Source organism: Podarcis melisellensis (assembly GCF_964234715.1).
Source record: "Podarcis melisellensis genome assembly, chromosome: 12".
NCBI classification, from domain to species: domain Eukaryota; kingdom Metazoa; phylum Chordata; class Lepidosauria; order Squamata; family Lacertidae; genus Podarcis; species Podarcis melisellensis.
The window spans coordinates 24,097,821-24,112,044 of NC_138544.1; the positions used below are offsets into that span (position 1 = coordinate 24,097,821).

Sequence of the window (14,224 nt, forward strand, 5' to 3'; positions counted from 1 at the left end):
TTAGCCAGGCTTTTGACTGATAAAACAATTGATTGCCTTATTAATGTGTTTGTAGAAAGGGAGTTATTGGTTTGGGGGGGGGGCGGGTGTTGTGCATTTACTATACTCGTTCTGTATTTTTATGTTGTAAACCTCCCTGTGATCTTCAGATAGGGTTGCCATATGTTCGGAATTTTCCGGACACTGCCGGAATATGACAGTTGGAAACAGTGTCTGGACACAAATTGCTGCAATGTCCGGGAAAATCCGGACGTATGGCAACCTAGCTCAACAAATTTGCCAAAAAACATTTTGTGTCTCGATTTACTTTTTGAAATATGGCAAGCCTACTTCAGGTGAAGGGCAGTATACAAATTTAATTAAATAATAATAATAATAATAATAATAATAATAATCCTGGACAAGTGGGGTGTGACAGGGGGGTCTGTCCTGGGCCTGGTATTATTCAGCATCTTTTGGCTTGTATTAAAAAATAAAGGGGGTTTTCGTCAAATTTGCAGATATAAACTGGGAGGGGTACCTAATACTTCAGAAGATAAAATCAGGTTTCAATATGACTTTAACAGATTGGAGAACTAGGCCAAATGGTTATTCTGCTTGTATCCCCACAAAACTTTTTTTTAAAAAATAAATAATGTGGTTAAAGTTAACAGTTGTTCATAATATTCTTAAACAATTTCCCTCACTTTTAACATTCAGGTAAAAGATTATGCCTAGTGAAAAATGTTGGGTACGAATTTATGACACACCAGGGGGATTCTGCATTCTTAGAGCAGAATTTTATTATAACGTGTTTTAAGAGCCAGCTGTACACTAGGTTACAATAAAGAGTATTTCAGGAGCAATTCCACCATTGGTGGCCTATCCATTTGCTTCACATGCATTACACAATTAATTCACAACACTTTATGGTGCCCATAATCTTGCACAACATTTAGCTGGCCCAAAAAACATTATATACTAAATGGCATTCTTTCATGTCATCCATGGAAGGCAGTTCTCAACAGATGCCATTGCACCTAAATAAAGAACCAGATTGTTTCCTTAACTCTTGTTTTGTGTTTATTTACTTGGGTGTACATTATCAGATGGCTATTTTCTCTGTTTCTATATCATGTCCTATTTGTTTTCCATTTTTGTGATTTAATCCAATTATGATGTGAACTAATAAAAAAATCAATCTTTTTTTTTTTTTTTTAAAAAAAATGGTATTCCAGTATGTCTGTTATTTCAGAATGAAAAAATAATCTGTCCTGTATGTGATTTGAAGAACCGGGCATCAGATGCCTTTTTTATTCATATGATTTGAATCCTAATTCAATCAAGCCCTCTTAATCATATATATTTTGTTACAGATACAGACCCACGTGTATTGGAGAAGCAAGAACTACAACAGCCAACTTATGTTGCTCTCAGTTACATTAATAGGTAAGCTGCTTTTATATATAAATATGAGCCTATGTGGCTTTGAATAAAGAGTGGTTTTCTACAGCATCTAATCAGTTAAAGGCTATGGATCTGTTGCAGTGAATTTCTAATGCAATCACAAGGGAATGCGGACAATATTGCACACTTCTGGAAACATTCACTATTGTAGAGTTAAACTAGTAGATATTAACAGTGATCTTTAGGCATTCCCTGCTCCTTTCTGGAATGGCTATTTGATGGACGTAGTTCCCAGTTAGAGAACTGTTGATGTTACTTCTACTTAAATAAGCGCAGTTTAGAAATATTTTCAGGAGCATTTGTACCCATTGCAGATATTTTGGTGAGCTTGAGATGAACTGTAAAAATACTACTAATGGTTTTACAGCTGCTCAACTTCTCAAAGTGTTATACTTGAAGCTCGTCCAAACTTTGAAGTAAATATGGTGTTGGTGTTTGTTTTTATATCACTTTTAAGCAAAAGACATTAAAAGAACCAGTATGTTCCCAACCACCACCATCCAAGAGATTCCCGAAACAGTTGCATCATAGGAACAAAGAGCCCTGCTAAATCAGACCAAGCGTCAATGCAGTTGAGAATCTTGCTTTGCAACTGTGGCTAGTCAGATGCCACCCGGAAACCTACAAACAAAGCATGAAGCAGGAGTGGCTAAGCAATGGCTCTGCTGATGTGGCTGAATTTCAGCTCCCATCAGCACCAGCCAGTATAGTTTGTATCCAGTGATTAATTCCTGCCCAGCACAAGATGCTTTCTGAGCAGTGCCAACCATCTTTGGGAATGTGCTTGCATGGGGAAATGTAGTGTATAGATTCAGGCAGTCACAGATAGACTTGGAAACAGTTTCTTCTGCTGCTGGAGTCACTTTTCCAGTGACTATGATTGCGAGAAATGCTGCCTATTCTATACATTATTGCCCACTGCATGCAATTCCATAGGCTGGATACATTTTCATAGGTTGGGTGAAGTGCACTTTTCTTTTGTAAAAGGCGTATTCTGCTCACAGAACAGATGTTTCTGACCTTACATGAGAGCACTGAGCTCCATGGTTAGCCATGTTGTAAGCTTTTTAAAGCTAAAAGTCATGAATGAATTTATTATTTCAGTCACAGACCAGTTCCAGCTCACATACAAAAACACAACAGGGATATATTTAAATTTGCAGTTCGGTATAACAGGGGCAGTACAGATATAGCAGCAATTAAATTATATAAATTAGATCTTACTCACTAAAATATAACCTGAAGTTGTCATTTAAAACCTTAATCATGATGATATCACAGCTTGTTCCCTAAGTTTTATGGCAATCGCGCAGAATTTCGCCACCTTTAATGTGATCTCTGGATCTTAATCTAAAAGTCATAAAATCATGAAGTTGTAGAGTTGGAAGGGACCGCAAGGGTCATCTAGTCCAACCCCCTGCAATGCAGGAATCTTTTGCCCAACGTGGGGCTAGGGCCCATGCCTCTGAGATTAAGAGACTCATGTTCTACTGACTGATCTATCCATCATGAACCAGGATACCTTAAAAAAAAAAAAAACATTGCATAAGAAAAATGAACTTAAATGTAAAGGGCTTTGCCCAGCAGCTTATGCAACTTCTGGCAGTTACATGGCCAGTATAGAAACATAATCAATAAAATAAATAACAGAAGCATGAAAATGGCCAAAGAGCATATTCATTGTGTGAATGCTTTTGCAAGCATTTGTGACACAATTGTTTTCCTTCCACTTATTTTATTTTCTTACTCATATATCCCACCTTTCTTCTGTCATGGAATCCAAGGCAGTGTTCAGGTGGTTCCTAGGCAGCCACCAAGTCAGGCACTGGCCAGGCCCAGAACTGCTTAGCTTCCAGCCATACAGCAGGGTTAGTTATGTTTCCTTGTATCCAGCCCAATAGCTTTAGGACTGCATTCCTGGTAATGGTTGAGACCAGTGGCATAGCGTTGGTTGCCAGTGCCCAGGGCACGCAGAGGGTGGGAGGGGGTGGGTGGGAGGAAAACAGACAGAATATGTGCATTCAACTGCCAAACATTGTCTGCCTCACCCAGGAGATCGCAGCCACAGGGATAAGGAAAGAAGAGTTGTTTCATTGTGTGAACAGGTCACTTCCTGGTTCTCATGGAGAAGTCATTTTCAGTGGAACCCAGCGAAAGAAGTGCGCAGCTCTATTGAGACAGCCCTAGACATTGAAATTTTGTGCCCCTAACAATTTTGCACCCAGGGCAACCACCCTTGTAACTTTTGAGAGAGAGAAATAAATCAGTGAGGGCCTTCTCCCTGACATGCTGTCTTCTTGTGTGCTTTAGAAACAGATAGGCCGGGAAGTATTCAAGTGTGAATCCTCCTCTCTCACAACCTGAAGTCGTGCAATTCGGAATATGCATTGCTGCTTGATTTCTTCTGAAGGGCCCTAAGGATGCAATCATATATACACTTTATCTTGGAGCAAGTCACATTCAGCTTCAATGAGACTTCCTTCTGGCTAAACATGCGTACAATTGCATTCTAAATTAGGTTTCCTGTCATATGTCTATATTGACAAGAGTACTTTGTAATTGGGAATTCCAGTTTTTAAATGTTTGGTTCATTGCATATTGTTAGTAGTTTTCATCTTGCCATCTTTCCTGCTATGAAATCCAATGTGTTCCCATTTTCTCAAAGAAAAGATGGTATCTTGTGTTCTCTTTACTTAATGCACTGTTATTGCTTACAGTTCAGGGAAGGGAAGGGCTTCCAGTAGCTGCTGGATTGAATATTTGTGACAAAGAACAGAAACAGCTGGTTCAAAGTAACACGTCACTTGGCAGATAATATTATTTTTTTGTCTGATCTTATTTTTTTTATATGTTGGCAGTGACCAACTGGAATCATGTGTTTTTATTCTTGTAGTCATATATTTACACCCTTCCCTCAGACTTGGTTTAGAGAAAGAACAAGACAAACTTCAGATGGTAATTCAAACAATGTGCACAGAAATGAATTTATTTATGAACAAGGGAATGAATGGCTTGTGGTTATTTTTTGTAAAAGGAACAATACTGCTGGGATATTTTTTTGAAGGGGAGGCAAGTTGCAAGAACCAGATAATTCATTCAAAATGTTAATACGTTCGACTTGATAAGATGCAAAGATTAATTTTTACCTCTATAAAATGAAAAGCTGTGAATATACTTTTAAAATGGAAAGCATACCAAATGTGTTCTAAACCTAAGATTTAGTTCTTTCTCTGAGATGGCAAACTGCATCTGAGCATTATGACCTGAGATTGCAGGTGATGGTTTGCATTATAGCATACTCATCCATTTGAAAATATTTAAAAATCCATGAACGTAGAAAGCTAGCAAGTCAAGGAGAAGACTAGGCTAGAACTGACAACTAAGTTTCTATGGGGATTTTTTGGTGATGGTGGTAGCGAGTCCCTGCATGAACTCAGAAGTGGGAGAGTCAAAACACAGGCTTACCATCTCAATGAGAACTAGTCTTAACAAGTGTGACCTACAACAAAACGTAGCATGGGGTGCCCCTGTTCATAGAGCCAGCCAGCTCCGCCCACAACAGTCAGTCAGCATTGTGTGTCAGCTGAGCATGCTCAGTCCTTATCGGTCTATTTTGGGGGGGGTTGTCCCCTTAGTTCCCACCCAAATGGTGGTGTTTCGTTTCTTTAGTACTTATTGTAAACTTCAGGGTTCCCTAAGCCTACTGATACCGCCTTTTCGTGCAGGCATAGTGCTGTTTTGGTTGCATAAGGATCCATACTTGAGAAATGAGTTTGTCATTGGTGTATGCCTGTATGGGATTGATCCATAATTTTTCCTTGAGAAAGTACAGTGTCATTCTGAGAACTGATCATTTTGCACGTGACATAAAACACACACACACTTTTTAGTCTTTTGTGTGATACTCGTTCAATACGTAAACGTCTAATGTGTAAACATGTGTTTAATATGTTCTCCTGAGGTATAAAGCCACATAATGCAGCAACCTTGCTTAAAACTAAGCAGGTCTGGATCTAGTCAGTATCTTGAAGGGAGACGGTCTGGGAGTCTTATGTACACAGCCTTGAGTTCCATGATGGAAGAAAGGTGAGAGACACATGTAATTGGCTGACTGTAATGATTCCAAGCCATCTGCGTTGTATTTTCACATTATAAGCCTACTGAAGCCTTATTTGGACTGCAATCCTAAATAGACGGAGGGATTGAAGGCAGTTCCGCTCCCATACCCAGCACCCTCACTGGCTTGAGCCAGCAAGGTGGAAATGAGGGCAGATGAACACTTTTGCATTCCTGCACCCATTTCCTAGTTTAACCCCCCCCCCCCCGTTTTTGTATGTTTTCCCATGCAATGTGATACAATGGGAGAGATTTAGACACACTCCTGAGAGGGATTAAATTTCTCCCTGCTTTAGGGGCACTTCGAAGCATTGGAACGGTGTTGAATTATTGGAACCAAAAAGCTCCCTCGACTTTCCCCATTCTGCCCCCTCCCCTAAATCCTTCTTTTTGGCCCACCAATATAGACACTAACATTGATATCTAACATTGGCTGGTCCAGCCCATCAGTAGCTTTAGCAGCAGCAGAAAATGGGGGTACAATATAGTGTCTCCCTCTCAGACTGGATATCGGATAGAGATATCCCATCTGTCCCATGTCCCCTGGGGGTGCTCTCCTACTGGCCATAGGATTGCATTCTTACATGAGTAAATGACATTAAGGCTTGCTCGCTTTAACTAACATCTGTATATACACATAGCCCTGAATTTCAGTAGATACAAAAGTGCAAAATGCCTTTTCAAATGCTGCTTTTTTGATTTCCCCATCAATAACAGAAAACTTTGCAGTGGAAATGACTTCCAGTTTCATGTCTGGCGTTCTGCAAACTCAGCTGTTTTAGATAACCAGGGTAAGGTTTAAATAACCAAAGGCCTGTTGCCTATACCGAACATGTACATTGTTAGACGTCCGCCCAATTCTGTTTAAAATGTAAACTTATGATTAAAAGCTCTGCAGTATGAATGGAACTGATTGTCTTTGGCACACAGGTAATAAAATGTTTGGATTTGTTGGTTCCATGAACTTGCTGTGTATCAGGGGAAAGGGTATTTATAGTCCTGAGCATATGGTACATATAAATGGGACTAAAATTAGGCCGTATAAACTTCAAAAATAATAATCTGAGTAAATATCAGAGTGCATTTGTGGCCTTTCTCCATTTTTCATGTATTGCACTCCTTCATTTTTACCAGTATGGAAGGGGTGTTAGTGGACCCCTTAAATTGTTATCCATTCTCCGTGTGTGTGTGTTTACAATTTTTGTGGGATTTGTGGGTTTAAAGTCTCATTGACTGTGATACTTTAGTCCAGATGGTTTTGGCTTTATATAATTTACTTCTTGAATGTGTGGTCTTCTCAGTTGGGAAAGCCCTGGTGTGGTACGTGGGGTGAAAGTTGCGTTGCCAACAAATCTTTGTTACACTTTGGGTGGCAAATGTGAGTATTCATGATGCTTTGCTAATGTTTCACATTACTGACAAAGCAGAGAGAATCTACGCGCTTGGTGTAGGTCCTGAGCAGCAATAATGATTACCAAATGATGTTAAATGTTAAGGAAATGTGATAGTTACTGTTCCTTTAAAAAGTCAAGTCTCCATATTGCAAAACCCATCACTCCAGAAACATAATGCATATTCATACTTGATACCAATAGCTCCAGCCAAAGTGAAGGAAATCCTCAGTTACTGGTGGTTCATTCTGTCTTGGAAGGTATTGTAGACCCCTCCGCTGTTTGTGTTAGCGGCAAATGGACAGTAGGCTTCTGGAAGATTAAAGTTATGACAGGAGATGAGAGGCCATCTTGTGCTGACATCTGACATAGTTTGGAAGAGATAAGAAGAGATCATGGTTGCTTATACTTATAGATTATGCTACCAGTCTCAGAATATTATTCACCAAACTGATGGGTTGATGCTCAGTTTCTATCAAACATGTTTCAAGCACAACATGGGTTTGCAGGAAGGGTTACGGTGGTCTCTCTCCCCCCGCCCCCCAATGTTTGGATACTAATGGAATTGTAAAACTCATTTGGGTTGCTCCTGCTGACCCCCACTCTTCGCACATTCAAAGGTTCCATTTGAAAAGACCCTATGCACACACAGATGTGTGTTCTGATACCCTTGACCCTATACGTGTACACATGTTCACTTTCCCTTCCTCCCCCCCCCCCAACAAACACTCTGTGAGGTGAGTGGGGCTGAGAGACTTCAGAGAAGTGTGACTAACCCAAGGTCACCCAGCAGCTGCATGTGGAGGAGCGGAGACGCGAACCCGGTTCCCCAGATTACGAGACTAACGCTTTTAACCACTATACCACACTGGCTCTCAATGTTCCTGAAAGTCTCATTAATGACAATTTGGACAGAGTTACATAAGCATTGACAGTATTGGGCGATTACTCTCCAAATCTAGTTGACTTTGAATATATAGCTATGAGTATTACTTGTAATTAATTGCTTAGGATAAAGGCAACTTTGCACACCATGACTAAAGAAGAGCCATGCTATGTAATTCTCAGTTCCAAAATCTTTTCCGTTTGTGTCTCAAGCGGTTGGAATTCATCGCTCTTACTGTGTTACAAGTCTGTTGGGACTTTTAAAAGTGCTTATTCAGATTTTACTGTTTTGGACCTACAAGAGCTTGTTGCATTAACTTGTAGCTTGGAAAGAAATGAAAGAATTTTATAGTATTTTTAAAATAACTGCCTAGTAAATTATTGCAATAAAAGATCAAATTTTCTCAGTATCATCTTTTCAAATCAAAGGGTGGCATCCAGCTAAGTTTTACTCAGAGAAGACCCATTTAAATGATTGGAGATGACTGAGTTAGGTGCATTAATTTCAGTGTGTCTACTTTAAGTAAAACTTGATTGAATACCACCCAAAATCATCAGGTTGGTATGCAGGAGGACATGAAAATCAGGTTTCAGTTGAGCTTAAATGCAAGAATAGCTATATGTGCTTGTTTCTGTTTTTTTAAAAAACTTAGATCTGTTCCCAACAAATCTGAGGGTCAGCAAATAACCCCAAATTCCATAAAACACTGTTGCTATTCTTTTGCTTAACTGGCTAGCAGTGGAGATTTGAGTTACAGCAAAAAGAGTGTTGGGGAAACCCAGCCAGATGGGTGGGGTAAAAATAATATAAATTATTATTATTATTATTATTATTATTATTATTATTGGGAAAGGATGTGTCCCCCATCCTCTTATTCCCACTGCCCTTATGTGCTATTATGTAGCGTGCCAGGAGAAAAAGGTTTGATGTGGTTTTCTGAAGTACTACTATAGTGGCAGAATAAGCCCTGGGGAGATTACACATCCACCGCACTGGGGCAGCCCTCTTCCTTTGTGTTCCCACCCCTGCTAGCCAGTAAATGAATGCTATTTTAGCGTTGGGGACCATTGAAGAGGGTTTGTTGGGATGGAACAACAGGTGTATGTATGTGAAGGAGTTCTTCTCCAGCTCAGATTAAGAATCTGAGAATTTGTAAAGCTTGCTTCTCTTTTGAGGTTTTTCCCCCAAGCCCAGTTTGGGAGAAGTTTGCTGGCATCCGTTATGAATATATGGAGCTGCCAACTCTTCCGCCCATGTAGAACTCCTGTACATAATCAGACAGGAAAGCAAGTGCTTTTCCAATAGCTGTGTTTTGGGTATGTCTTTGTCGGTTTCATTGCTGTTTTTATTCCCTGAGGGAACATAAGAAGAGTCCAACTGGATCACGCCAAAGGCCTGTTCTCATAGGCATCTGGTTGCAAGCTTCTAAGTGTGACAGTACTCTCCCCACTTGTGAAGGTCTGCTTGGTTGATTGTGGAGAGCCAAGAAAAACATGGAAATAGACATGAACCACGGTCAACATGGCTTGGGTACTATGAGTTCACATCACTAACTCCATCACTTCATGGAGACTAGATTTTACCATTCCACTGCTCTGCCTCATGTTGTGGTGAATCTTGCTTTTTCTTTGTTGAAGAGCTGTTTGACAGTGGAATTTGCTGCCAAGGAGTATGGTGGAGTCTCCTTCTTTGGAGGTCTTTAAGCAGAGGCTTGACAACCATATGTCAGGAGTGCTCTGATGGTGTTTCCTGCTTGGCAGGGGGTTGGACTCGATGGCCCTTGTGGTCTCTTCCAACTCTATGATTCTATGATTCTTTTTTATATTATCTCTAGATGCACAACCCCACCTTTTAAAAATTATATGTAGGATCCCTTGCCACATGCACCTTTGCTATTTTGAATTCCTCCTTTTCTTATCCCTTTTATATATCACTGCTGCAGTGCTGTCATTTAGTTACAAATAATTTTTTCCCCGTTCCACTTTTACCAATACATACAATAACTGTGTTTAGACGTGGAGCAAACAGATCAGGACACTTATATTTAAAAGTAAAAGAAACGCATGTTAATTTATTAAAACTTAATAATATAATATAATTTGTGGTAAAATGCAAAATAACACCATGTGAGATATTTGTTTTAAGATGTTACTGTTACTTTACAATAAAGTAATACACTTGCCTTATCTAAACCAATAGCCAGTTGCTCTTAAGCTCTCCTTAAGTTAACTCACTGTATGCAGAACTTGAAGAATCCTGAAGTGTTCACCCCAGTTAATTTACAGGCTTCACTGAGGTCTGTACCCAAAACATTGTTGTTTTTCTAAGAAAATAATTACGAACTGACAGTCTGATTTTGGCTCCCCTGGAGGACTGCTGTTGGAGTTTTTTTCCTCCCTATAAACCTTCTCAGCTTCACCCTCTGGTCATTTCAGCTCTTAATGTCCTGACTTCTTCTTGAACAGCTGCCTGCTGTCATAAGGATTGCTCAGCCCTTCTCTGGCTTGTGACTGCTTCTTCAGCTCTTACCTACACCCTTTTCTGCATCTCGTTCTCAGTCCCTCTACGACCATCTCCCCCAAAATGCTGTCCCTGCCCTTTTATTCTCTTCAGCCAGAACTCTCTAACCAATCACAAGGTGTTTCCCCCACTGAAAATTAGGCATCCCATTGGACCCTAACTAAGGACCAATGAGCTTAAAAAGGAATGTCCGCTAAAGGACCTATCACTGCTTGACCTTTGGGATTCTACTGATTCATATAAAATCTGAGTTCTACAGCCAACTGTCGTAATGGGAAACCTGACAAGATAATAGCCCACTCTTTAGTAACTGTACCAGCGCAGTTATTTCTTGGGAAACTGCCAACTGAAATAATCCCTTTGCCCTGTACCTTCCTGGATTCAGCTGGGGCTAAACTGCAGTCTTTTTCTTCTTATTCATTTAACCATTTACCAACCAAGACGTTTTTCATACTTGAACAGCATCTTTACATTTAAACTTCTCTCATAATGTTACAGTTACTTCACAGACACCCATTAGGGGTTGGTGAAACTGCTACTAGTCAGATGCTCTTCCCATCTTCTCCCTCTTTCGCCTAGTTTCTCTGTGGTGATGTCCCTGTTGTCTGCATTTAGTGTAAGGTTAATAAGACAATATTCAGATTTCCCATATAAGGAGTTGAATGTGTAGTGTGTGGTTATTTTTACCTTAAATATTGAGGGTTGTTTTTCTGTTTTTTACTTTGTTTACATTGTGGTTTTAGGTGGTATCTTATAAACTGTATTTTGTAAACTGCTCTAGGACCCTGGTTGGATAAAGGATGGTTTAAAAGCTGGATGTCAGGGAATGAACTGAGGGGGACTGGACTGAGGATGAATGGTGGAGATTTCCCCCCTCCCCCTGAACCTTCAAGAGAAGAGGAAGGCAGTATTGATGTATAGCAGTGGTTTGAGGGTCACAGCTCAGAGGCAGGTGAGCAGAAGAGTTGGGAGGTGTTGGGAGAAGAGAAGGGGGAGACAGAAACAGAGCAGGCAGCTGACACGTCATCACTGGAAAGCATTCCCGGCTCCCCTTCTCCCAGAACCTGGCGTGCTTTGAAAGTAGAAGAGCAAAGGACTTAAAGACAATTAGCCCCTGGCAGCCACCATAAGTGGAAGTGTTGTTGCTAGGAAGCGAGGGGGGGAGGAGCTCAGTTGGAACAACGCCATTATCTTATCGGCTGCCCCTACGTCTCTCTTTGTGAATCTTGAATATATACATTGGTAAGAACATCTTATTTTTCCCATTTCTGGCATCCAGCTGTGAGGGAGGGGGATTGGATTCCTTGAAGTCTGACACTGAATGAATGAATGAATGAATGAATGAATGAATCTCTGTCTCATAACACTATACCCTGACTTTGATAGTGCAAGGCCAGGGGCTGGGTCATGAATGTCTACCCAGCAGTACCAATAATTGGAGTAGAGTGCCTGCTGCTTCCCCACAAAAGTGGCTTGTACTTTTCTTTATCTTCAATAGTCTCCCATACCTCCTGGTATCTATACTGGTCATTACATCACTTTGAGATGTGTGTAGAGCTTGTGCCGATTAGGAATGCGGGCTAGCTAGAAGGTAAACTATGCAGTGGAAAGACGGATGATGAAAAATAAGTTAAGCTTGAATCCTGGCAAGATGGAGTAATTCACATGTATGAGAACTTGGTCAATTACCTACCCTGGATGGGACTGCATACTGTCCAACATTTTCTCATCCAAATCTGGACACACACACACACACACAGCATACTTTTTGAGTTTGGTCAGTCAACCAGCTCCAAATATATGATATAAAGCCCTTAACAACAGGTTGTCTCACCTCATTCATATATGCCCACTTGACCGCTTCAAGTCTGTGGAACAGGCAAATAATTTACTTGAAAGAGAGAGAATGGATGTTCAAAGGGAAATGATAAGGTTTAAGTGCAACCTGAATGCAAAATTAGGCCATGTTAAACTTGTGAAACATTTGAATTCAGTATTTGCCACATTAATGTGACATACTACTGGCACAAAGATCAGGCCATTACATTAGGCTCATTTATTTTAAAAGAAGAAACAACGCCATCCTGAAATGTCAGCTTTCCAGACTTACCTAGAGTTTGAAACACTTCTCACCTTTATTTTATGGAGCTGTCGTATCTGAGCCAAATATCTCTGTCTGTTACCGGTAGTCTCATGGTGAAAAGTGTGCTATATATCTGAAAGAGAGACGGCAGTTCTAAATCAGTTCTATTGTCTTGAGATAAATCCCTCTTCTCTTGCTCTCCTCCATTTATTCAAGCAGTAGGTGTAGGATCTTAGTCAATGATCACAGCCCCATCCCTTGGCTTTCACTCCATAGGTCAGAGGTGAGAACAGCCATATTAACTCCTTTATATGAGCCGGAAACCAACCTAACTAGGGCAGAGAGGGTGAAGTGGCTGCTGAGTGATACCCACAATTTTACAACTGAATAGAGTTGTTCTCTATAAGAGTTCTTCTTTGACAGCTAGGAAGTTTAGGGCAAAGAAATCGGATTAATTAGCAGTTAATTGTAAAGCGGACTTGGAGGTCTAACTTACACAATCCATATGTGACTCCCTTCTATTTTATCTGTCCTTGTGGTTTTACTGTATATTTAGTGTCTGTCAATGTCACGGCTTCTGAATAGCACTGGTGCCCAGTGCACCCCATGCCCCCCTGACCCTGCCTTCCTTTGCCAACACATCACCCCCTTCTCGATCTACTCCCCCCTGGCTTCAAATCCAGGATTGTAATAAGGCTCTCCAGTGAGGGCTTTGTGATGACGTTCTTATGTGTTTATCATAGAGAGTGATATGTTTATCATAGAGAGCCTTTGTTTCCTTCCAACTTGCTGGTTCAAAAAAGTGTCATTGATGCACACTCTCACGTGCATGAACATGGCAGCTACAAACACCCATCTCTATTTAATTGTTACCTACTCTTTGTTTGGTAGGACAAAGCTTAATAGTTGCTGGTTTTATGTACATGAAAACTACTATCATTAAGCTGAATGATGCGTTGGCAGGGGTAGTAATACTTATGCTTAAATTATATTCAGATAGCTGCAGCAAGCCTGTAAACATTGCCACTGCAATCGTAAATGTATATATATTTTTCTACCAAGAAAATAGTGCTATTCTATCTCTGTGTCCCATATTCAGAGGTTGTTTTTCAGCTTATTAAATACAGGTGGGATATGGACTTTGTTACTCAAACCAAGAGGTCCAGCAGAAACTAGAGATTAAAGGAACTACCACTGACTCTGGTTTGTTGAGCTCCCAGTGATTGCAACTGCAGTCCATTATTGTCTTCTGGCTGAAGTTTTGTTGCTGGCTTGCTTCATCATTTTGTCAGTTCACTAATAAGGAGGTCACCACAGGTACAGAATCCTGGATTTATGTGTGGCAGATGATAAAGCATTATGGGAAATCTGCCTCTAAGAAGAGGCTGTTGATGCGTGTTGCAACTGGCACCCATTCTATGGTTCCATAATTGACAAGAAATGCTATTATTAAGCAGGTCTGTTCAGATAATTAGCATTCAGGGTTGCATTTTTAATCAGACTTGAGTCAGATAATTTATCACAGAAGTAGCAAGCTGTCAGGGTCATACAATAAATACTCATTAAAGATGAATAAAGATTAAGTGCAGCCTGAAACAAAATTAAGCAAAGTAGTACTTAGGAATCGTTTCACTTCAATATTTGCTGTTAATAATTTGATGTGATATTGGCAAAAAGATCAGGTCTCTGTGTTGAGCTCATTTGTGGACGAGGTGATAATATTGTGCTGAGGTGTCTGTTCAGCATCTATCTGAGGCTGAAACATTCATAATTGATTGCAAA

At 40.3% G+C, this 14,224-nt stretch overlaps 1 protein-coding gene across 1 annotated transcript in view; it reads left to right on the plus strand.

Moving 5' to 3' along the window:
- JAZF1 (JAZF zinc finger 1) overlaps positions 1-14,224 on the plus strand; it is a 124,228-nt gene that overhangs the window by 69,776 nt on the left and 40,228 nt on the right. Inside the window, exon 2 of the mRNA XM_081883454.1 lies at positions 1,356-1,428. Within this exon, the coding sequence (XP_081739580.1) occupies positions 1,356-1,428 (73 nt within the window). The remainder of the gene's footprint in view (positions 1-1,355; positions 1,429-14,224) is intronic.